This window comes from Coregonus lavaretus (genome assembly GCF_964263955.1).
Source record: "Coregonus lavaretus genome assembly, chromosome: 5".
In the NCBI taxonomy this organism is placed as follows: domain Eukaryota; kingdom Metazoa; phylum Chordata; class Actinopteri; order Salmoniformes; family Salmonidae; genus Coregonus; species Coregonus lavaretus.
In genome coordinates, this window is record NC_139992.1 from 5400683 (window position 1) to 5410511 (window position 9829).

Consider the following 9829-nt stretch of genomic DNA (forward strand, 5'->3'; position numbering starts at 1 on the left):
AGCAGACAACCATGCTTTTGCAATGAGGGAAATATTAATATTTTCCTGTTTCCCCTTTCTTTGATAGTCTTTTCACCTTTAGGGCCCATGTTCCACCGTTGAGAACTTTATTGTTGTGAAGAAAGTTTCCTCTATTCCGAAGTTGTTCAAGCTTTCTTGTCTTTGACCCTGGAGGGGTCTATTTCTATTTCTGAGTTGTCTTTTTCATGCTTTTTGAAATGCCTTGCGATTTTTTGCTGTTGCTTGTCACAAACAAAACAGAAGTTGTGCTTGTTTTCTTTCGATGGTGAAGATTCTGTATTTAGGTAGGCCTGGGATTGCGATGGTTCACAGTCTACTTGAATTGTAGACTCTTTTGTTTGTATGGTGTCTTCTTGACCTTTATCTGATATCCTGAACTTTCAATTCAAAATTCAGAACTTAAAAAATCACATTTTCTCAGTCTTCAATATCATTAGTGTAGTCTAGCAAGTACTTCTGATCAGATGTACAGGTTTCTTCTCCACTGGATTCCTGGTATTAGTGGCAAGACAATTGAAGTCATATATTACCAGAAACATAAAACTAATGGAATTGTATAGCCACAATGTTGCATTTGTTGGTATTTTACAAGTGGCCCAACATTACTAGATGGAAACTTACATTTGAATCCACCCTCTGTATATCCGTTGTTTTGGAGAAACAAGACTTATGCCAAACAGTGGAACAATCTGTAAGAAAACACAAAATGATTAGTGCTGTATGATCCTTTCAAAACTCAAGACTTCGAAGCATTAGAAGGCTCTTAGTAATCCTTCTTCCCCCACCCCCCATAAAAAAAAAGAAGAAAAAAAAAAAGAAGGTGATTGTCCCACTGGCTATCATAAGTTTAATGCACCAATTTGTAAGTCGCTCTGGATAAGAGCATCTGCTAAATGATGTAAATGTAAATGTAAATGTTGGAAATCTGATATCCCCCTAGCTGATCATTGTCTGCAGCCGGCTCTGATCGTATTGTAGGCCTAATGAAACATGCAGGGAGATTGAGCTCATCCGTGGTGGTCGGCGAGCCCTCAACCTTCTGGCCCGTAGCCCTGCGTGGCATCGACTGTGCCACAAAAGCATGCCGAAGTGGCAAAGTCGATACCCACGTTTTTAAACACAGTTATTATTTATAGTCATGAGCATTATTTAGAGTTAATTATATGAGGGGGGAGGGTGTGTACTTTCTTTTTACAGTACAAGGGGTGGGTCATGTGAAAATATTCCCAGTACATTTTGAACTGTCCCTAATTACTTAAAGTGCTTTTGAGATCATTGATCGATACAACTCAACTGAACTGGAAATCACATTTCATAGTCACCTTCTTTTTTTTTCAGATAAAACAAGAAAACACCAGAAATTGAATAAATACATCAGGGGTGATTGGGTCAGAATGCAGTGTGGTTGTTCTTATGTCTGACAAATAGCATTTGTCCCCATGATGTAACTGAGACAAAGTCTCCCTCAACTATAAGAAGTATGGTTCATAATTCAGTTCAGATGGACATTTTTACAAGTCTACGGGATGTTCCTATGGAATGGCACAATTCATTTTGATTGCATGTGCTATAAGCGGGTACACCATGAAGTTATACCCTCTCATCAACTTCCTTACTGTCAGCTTTCCTCCACACTGACTAGCTGACATGTGGTGTGCTGTCATGTCTCCTGAGGTTGTGGATTATGGTCCAAACTGAGCACTGACATCACCCAAAACAGTTTGTCTTACACAGTTATCCTGTTTCCCATGTAAAATAGCCTTTGAGTGACCAAAACATCAACCATACTGTATTTTCTCCAGTAAAATGCTCAGTTGAGAAAATGTACCTTTTCTCTGATGTCTAACTATCAGTAAGAATGAAGGACAGGCTAGGTGGCCATAGCAACATACAATCTTGTATTACATTACATCATGCTTTCACAAATGATTTGTTTATCTCACCGTTTGTTCATTTCTGTGCTCACTTGTGTGTGTGTGTGTGTGTGTGTGTGTGTGTGTGTGTGTGTTTGTGTGTGTGTGTGTGTGTGTGTGTGTGCAGAGAGACGCTGGGGAGGGGAGTGTGTGTCAGTCATTCAGGGATAAATAGAGAGGCAGAGCTCAGAGTTTGTCAGAAGGCTGACCTGACAGGGTCACACACAGGACCAAGCAGGAGCAGGACCTCAGCATTTGGACCCTTTATTACAAATGGAGACACAGGAAGATGTTCAATACTGTTTTCAAGACAGAAACTCTACTTGCAGAAAGGCTTTGCTATCGACATCTATCTACATAACACTGTACATCTTCTTCTCATTGATTTCAGCAGTTACAGTATTTTTGAACATACTGGTGATCATCTCCATCTCTCACTTCAAGCAGCTCCACACTCCAACCAACCTGCTCATCCTCTCTCTGGCTGTGGCAGATCTCCTGGTGGGACTGATTGTGATACCAGTAACGACTGTAGCAATAATGGAACCATGCTGGGATTTTGGGGAATATTTCTGTGGGTTTTATTTCTGCATCACTTGTTTGTGTTCTTCTTTATCTCTGGGCAATTTGGTCTTGATATCTATTGACCGTTATGTTGCTGTGTGTGATCCCTTATTGTACCACTCTAAAATAACAATAACAAGAATGATTTTTTGTATATCCATTACCTGGTGTTGTTGTATCATATACGATGCTGCTATTGCAATAATCTCTTTGAATGTACAGTTACCCAGCAGGTGTTTGAAAGAATGTTTTACTGTAGAAGGGTCAGTCGTGGGTAATATAATTGACTTTGTAATTACAATGGTTGTCCCATGCTCTATTATTATAACACTTTATTTGAAAATATTTGTGGTGGCCAGATCACAGGCCAGAAAGGTATTTTCAAAAGAGGCTGCCAGTGTGTCTGGTGTTAAAACTGTACAGGCAAATAAGTCAGAGAGAAAAGCAGCAAAAACTCTAGCTATTGTTGTTTTCACCTATCTAAGTTGTTGGATTCCATTTCATTTGTATTTATTTTTTATTTTAATTGACAATTTATCATCATTTATCATCAGCTTTTTGCCACTTGTTAATTCCTTAATTAATCCAATAATTTATGCTTTCTTTTATCCATGGTTCAAAGTAACAGCTAAACATATTTTAACTCTGAAGTTAAGACGTTCATAGTTCCTATGTTTTCTATTCCTAAATATGACACACATCGGTTTGATATGTTTTGTAATACATTTGTTGTAATTGCTTCTTTCATGTAACAATACACTGACATTATTCATCTCAGTGTTGTCGTCATAGATACATGTGGTGGTGATACAGAATGATTTAAATGGATTGGAATGGGATGGCTTGGAGAAGGCATATGAATGCATAAGCTTGTTTTATAAAAGACATTGTAGTCATTTAGGGTTTAAAATTCCAAATACCAAAGTCTGTGGTTGTTCCATGTTATTTAATGATAAAAAGTAAGTACATTCTGAGGACGTCAAGATTCATTCTATATGTTGTTTAACATCTCCCTCTAGTGGCTCAATTGTGACACAATGCCTTCATCAAGTGTGGTAGAGTTGAAATGTACAATATTGCATGACATCAGATAACGTCCAAGTCTATCTCAATGGTGTATTGTGTAAGTAGTTGAGGGTAAAATGCAAGAATATGCAATCATGGTTAACACTTTATAGTGTTCAGTAATAAACCATTTGTAAGGCATTTACAGTTTGCTCACCATGTATTAATCATTACTCCCACATTTGTTAAATGTTAGTAAGCTAGGTATTTTCACAATGATATAAACTACTATATGCATTAATGATGAAACACAACAGCGCAGGAGTCGCAGCAGACACTTCAACCTCAACATACTGGGTATGAACACTACAAAACTTGTTTATAAATGTGTGAATAACAAGCTTACTATAAATAAATGTGTGTTTAATGATAAATAATGAAAATATTTACTATTTAAAGCTTCAACATGTAACTTTTTGCATGACCCGTCCAAATTCACATAGAAATATGAGTTATAGAGCTGTCATTCTCATTGAAAGCAGGTCTAAGAAGCGGTAGATCTGTTCTATGTAAGCTATTACTATGTTTCCCATTATTAAGTTTAGTTTTGTACTCCTTGGCTGCGTTGCCGACGGCTGTGTAGTTGGCTGAGTTAACTTCTCTAGAGCCTGTACCATGTACAAATAATTTTTGGATTTGACATCAAAAGTTTAATATGAGGCGACATTATAGAATGCCACGTTTTATTTGAGGGTATTTTCATATGTAAATTAGAACACCTTATGTATCTAGTCCCCCCATTTGAAGAAGCCATAAGAATTTGGACAACTTCACTTGTGATGTATTGAAGGGAGTAACCCTTTAAACATAATGTTCAGTTAAATTATGTATTTAGATATTGGTTCCCTTACCCTGTAAGCAGTTTATGAACTAATCTAATGAGTGACTACAATCCACACTTTGGTTTTGGTAGTCACTGCCAACAAACACAAATGTTAGCATTTTCAGACAAAACATGTTACTTCTACTACTTTCAGCATACTACTACAACAGTGTGACTGTTTTGGAATAAAATGTTCAGTATATTTCCTTTAACATCCTCTGTGTTGTGTGCTTATTGTTTAACCATTGATATGTTCTAGGTCATTTTGAGACCTTAAGGAGCATCAGGTACTGCTGGAATGTCTACCAATGGCATGTCCATCTTGTAGTGAGAAATTACACTGGTCACTCATTTATTAAGGATGAATAGTCCTCGCTTTTGGGACTGCAACACAACTTTGCCAATGATTGGTAAATGGGTTACAAGGACATCTATTAAACATCTTATGAATGATATTATTACATACTATAAAAGTTATTTATAAATGTGTGAACAACTTGCTTACTAACACAAATGTGGGAGTAATTATAAATAAATGAATAAACTATTTCTTAATCCATTAAATATTATTTAATACAAGGTGTTATTATAAAGTGGTACCATAGTTCTATATTCATTCTGACTCAACAGCATCTGAGAGCTGCTCTGGCATGACCCCTGACCTGGCAGCAATCTGACACTATGAATCATTAATGCATATAGTAGTTATTTATCAATGTGAAAATACCTAGCTGACTAACATTTAACAAATCTGTCAGTAATGATTAATATATGGTGAGCAAACTGTAAATGCCTTACAAATGGTTTATTACTGAACATTAAAGTTTTATCCATAATTGCATATTCTTACATTGTACCATGAACTACTACAATACACCATTGAGTTAGACCTGGAAGTTATCTGATATCATACATTATTGTGCATTTTAACTTTACTGCACTTGTTGAAGACGTTGTGTCCCAATTGAGCCACTAGAGGGTAATGTTAAACAACATACAGAATGATCCGTAACTGATGTGGAAAAGATTTACTATACTTTATTAAAAATCAATTTGGTATTTGGAATATACAACCCTAATTAAATACAATGTCTTTTATAAAACAAGCTTATGCCTTCTTATGCCTTCTCCGAGTCATTCCATTCCAATCCATCCAAATCATTCTGTATCACCACCACATATATATATGATGACACTGAGATGAGTAATGTCAGTATATTGTTACATGAAAGAAGCAATTACAACAAAGTAGTATAACATAACTATGTTAAACTAGGGAATAAAAACATAGGAACTATACATGCCTTAACTTCAGAGTTAAAATATGTTTAGCTGTTACTTTGAACCATGGATAAAAAGAAAGCATAAATTATTGGATTAAATTAAGGAATTAACAAGTGGCAAAAAACTGATGAAAAGTGATGACTAAATTTGCTAAAAGAAAAAAAAGAAAAAAAAAAGATATCCAACAAACTTAGATAGGTGAAAACAACAATAGCTAGAGTTTTTGCTGCTTTTCTCTCAGACTTATTTGCCTGTACAGTTTTATTTGCCTGTACAAACATATCAATAGCATGTAAAGTAGCTAGTTTGCTATAAAATCGCCTAAGCAAACTGCACTATCAATTTAGGAGTCTACAATTTCACCATGTTCAACCTGCAGATCGATGTGCCTCAGAGACTGGAGTCTAACACTTGCAACGGCAGATATACTTGTGAGGAGATGGGAAACGTTGTCCATATAATGTCAATGGGCTGAACGGTGCATTCTGGGTGATTCTGGGACAAGGAGCGCCCTCCTTCATGGAGTGAATGGGAGTCTATTGGGCGCTATGTTAAAAACCCAACATTAGCAAGTATTTCGTCAACAGGAAGTACAACATTACAAATCTTTAATGACCTTGCTATCTGTAATATCGTGTATCTTTGGAATCGTGACATTACGTACTTTTGAGGAGAATAGGCACATTTCTCGACATACAGAGAAGGGGTTAAGTGACGATTAGCTTAGCAACCGCATGACGCAGCTAGACAATGTGAACGCGATTGGTTGACAGTCGGCTGGGTGGGGCGTTATACGCTCCTTCATTCATTGGATTCCTATCTCCTTTCTATAATATCTCTGGCAACAGCACCATGCAATGCACCCTGGACTAAAGAGGCAGACTGATAGGAAAAATGTGCTAGACCCTCCGTTAAATTACACATTTCTCGAGGTAGGAATATCACTAAAATATGATCAATGGCTCATTCGAGAGAAGACATCCTCCCGAGTTATGACATCGGCCAATATTGAAATCTGATATGTATGATAGACATTGTCGCGATCTTAAAGTAGTAAAGTAGTATTCCTATTAACTTCCAGTGTAGTGAGAGCGACTTTATCACAGTGCTACGTCATACCGGACAGATTTCTGCCTGTGTCACTTTCGTTCATAGACGGGTCAGACCAAGGCGCAGAGTGATATGCATACATGTTTATTTAAACTTAATAAACACCTGACAAAACATTAAACGAAACGTGAAGTCCAAGGTAGACACAAACAACATACCTTACATGGAAAAAGATCCCACAACTCAATCGTGCCAATAGGCTGCCTAAGTATTGTCCCCAATCAGAGACAACGAGCGACAGCTGCCTCTGATTGGGAACCACACCGGCCAACATAGAAATACCCATACTAGATATAAAACATAGAACTACACAACATAGAATATACACACTAGACTGTACAACATGGAAAATACACACCCTGACTCAACATACAAGCGTCCTCTGAGTCAGGGCGTGACAGTACAGTACCCCCCCCCCCCCCAAAAGGTGCAGACTCCGACCGCACAACATAAACATAACAGGGTAGGGGCCGGGTGGGCATTCCGCCTCGGAGGCGGATCCGGCTCAGGGCGTGACGACCACTTACTCTCCGCCTCCCTGTTGCGCCCCTGGTCTGGTCTGGACCTCGGTGCACTGCTTCCCCTCTCCTTCTTCCCACGAAGTACCAAGCCCTGTCTGGACCCTGGTGTGGGAGACAACGAACCTGGAGAGGGGCTGACGTCTGGGTCTGGACTGGAGCCGCTGACCGGAGCTGGACCGGGCACCGGTGGAGCGGACTGCACAGGCTCCGGACTGGAGCCGCTGACCGGAGCTGGACTAGGCACCGGTGGAGCGGACTGCTCTGGCTCTGGAGTGGAGCCGCTGACCGGAGCTGGACCAGGCACCGGTGGAGCGGACTGCACAGGCTCCGGACTGGAGCCGCTGACCGGATCTGGACTGGACCCCGGTGGAGCGGACTGCTCTGGCTCCGGAGTTATGACCTACAGTATTGTCAAGCAAGTTAATGTTTCCGACATTTTCGGACTACTAAACAACTATTGATTCATACTGAACAGAAATATAAACGCAACATGCAACAATTTCAAAGGTTTTACTGAGTTACAGTTCATATAAGGAAATAAGTCAATTTAAATAAATTCATTAGGCCCTAGTCTATGGATTTTACATGAATGGGCAGTGGTGCAGCCATGGGTGGGCCTGGGAGGGCATAGGCCCACCCACTGGGGAGCCAGGCACAGCAAATCAGAATGAGTTTTTCTCCACAAAAGCGGTGTATTACAGACAGAAATACTCATCAGCACCCCCCCACCCCCCATCCCCCCTTAGACGATCCCGCAGGTGAAGAAGCCGGATGTGGAGGTCCTGGGCTGACATGGGTAAATGTGGTCTGCAGTTGTGAGGCCGGTTGGACGTACTGCCAAATTCTCTAAAACGACGTTGTAGGCAGCTTATGGTAGAGAAATTAACATTAAATTCTCTGGCAACAGCTCTAGTGGACATTTCTGCAGTCAGCATGCCAATTCCACGCTCCCTCAAAATATCAGACATCTGTGGCATTGTGTGACAAAACAGCACATTTTAAAGTGGTTTTAATTGTCCCTAGCACAACGTGCACCTGTGTAATGATCATGCTGTTTAATCAGCTTGTTGATATGCCACACTTGTCAGGTGGATGGATTATCTTTGTGAAGGAGAAATGCTCACTAACAGGGATGTAAAGGAATGTGTGCACAACATTTGAGAGAAATAAGCTTTTTGTGCGTATGTAAGATTTCTGGGATTTTTTATTTCAGCTCATGAAACATGGGACCAACACTTTACATGTTGAGTTTATATTTTTGTTCAGTGTAGAACCACGGAGAGTTACTGCAAGTCTCAAAGAAAACAGGAGCTGCCTCCACTATTCCAGCACCATTTCAACTTTAACATTTCAACATCATCAAATCACCTATCCTTAGTCTAATACATTGACAACTGAAATATACCAAAAACAATTTAGTCCAATCTGTCACGCTGTATAATGATTTGAAGACAGGCGCAGGAATACGTATTAGGGCTTTTAATTACTCCACCCAACACAAGGTACGTCATGAAAAACAACGGGTACGAAGCCAAAAACATATATATATAACACTGGGATGTAACCCAAACAAAAGAGTTAGGTGTAAACCTCCAAACAAATAAACGAGACGAGACCCATAATAACCAGAGCACAATACATGGTACTCACGAGACCAACGGACATCGGACATTAATCGTCAAGGACAATGGGGAACAGAGGGCACATATATATACACAAACTAATCAGGGGGAATGGGAACCAGGTGTGCGTAATGAGACAAGACAGTCCGGGGTTGGTGGTAATGATCCATATCAGTGACGCCTAGAAGGCCGGTGACGTAGACCTCCGGAGCTGGTGAACGGAATGAGCAGCAGTACAGGGGGGATCCGTGACACAATCAACATAAGCTAAATATGATGTGGCTGTCCATGGACTCTGTCATACAGTCAGTGGTGACCCATCATTCAGGGCAGGTGGGGAGCCCCACCTGTTTTGAGCCCTACCTGTTTAGCTAAAATTAAATAAATGAAAAACATATTAAATATTTGGGCTGTTTTACATGATATTTTGGCATTAATTTGTGTTACATATCAGTTTCCAAACGATGTAAAAAAAAAAACTTGCATTAATAAAGCCGCATACAAACATGGTCTCTTGAGTAAGAAAGCTCCAAAATGCAGACGTTTCAGCCTAGCTCAGTGTTTCTGTGGTGGAGGGGCAGCCAGCGAAAGCACAGAGCGTAGGCATTGGTCATTTTCTCTAGTTGCGGCGTGATTGGCTCAGTGTTCTGTCACTGATTGAGACACTACGTCATTGCAGAATCTACAGGGAGAGCTAGGCAGTTCAAGCCTCCTGGGGTGTTGCCATAGATTTATATTAGAAGTGTTCAAGGTCATTGGCCACAGATAAAATCACTCTATATCTACCGTAGCTTTGATTGGACTGATCATGTCAACATCATACTTTCGAAATCTTAGCTAGCAAGCTAGCTAGCTAGACAAGCAGTCATCATCTTGAATCAAGCTGACAATCTACTGGCAAATCCT

At 39.8% G+C, this 9829-nt stretch overlaps 1 protein-coding gene across 1 annotated transcript; it reads left to right on the forward strand.

Annotated features, from left to right (window-relative positions):
* Positions 1-2207: 2207 nt before the first annotated feature.
* LOC311129069 (trace amine-associated receptor 8a-like) lies at positions 2208-3164 on the forward strand (the record flags this gene model as incomplete). The annotated part of the gene is made up of 1 exon (XM_084161338.1): positions 2208-3164. The coding sequence occupies one exon, from the start codon at positions 2208-2210 to the stop codon at positions 3162-3164; it is 957 nt and encodes a 318-aa protein (XP_084017464.1).
* Between the last annotated feature and the right edge of the window lie 6665 nt (positions 3165-9829).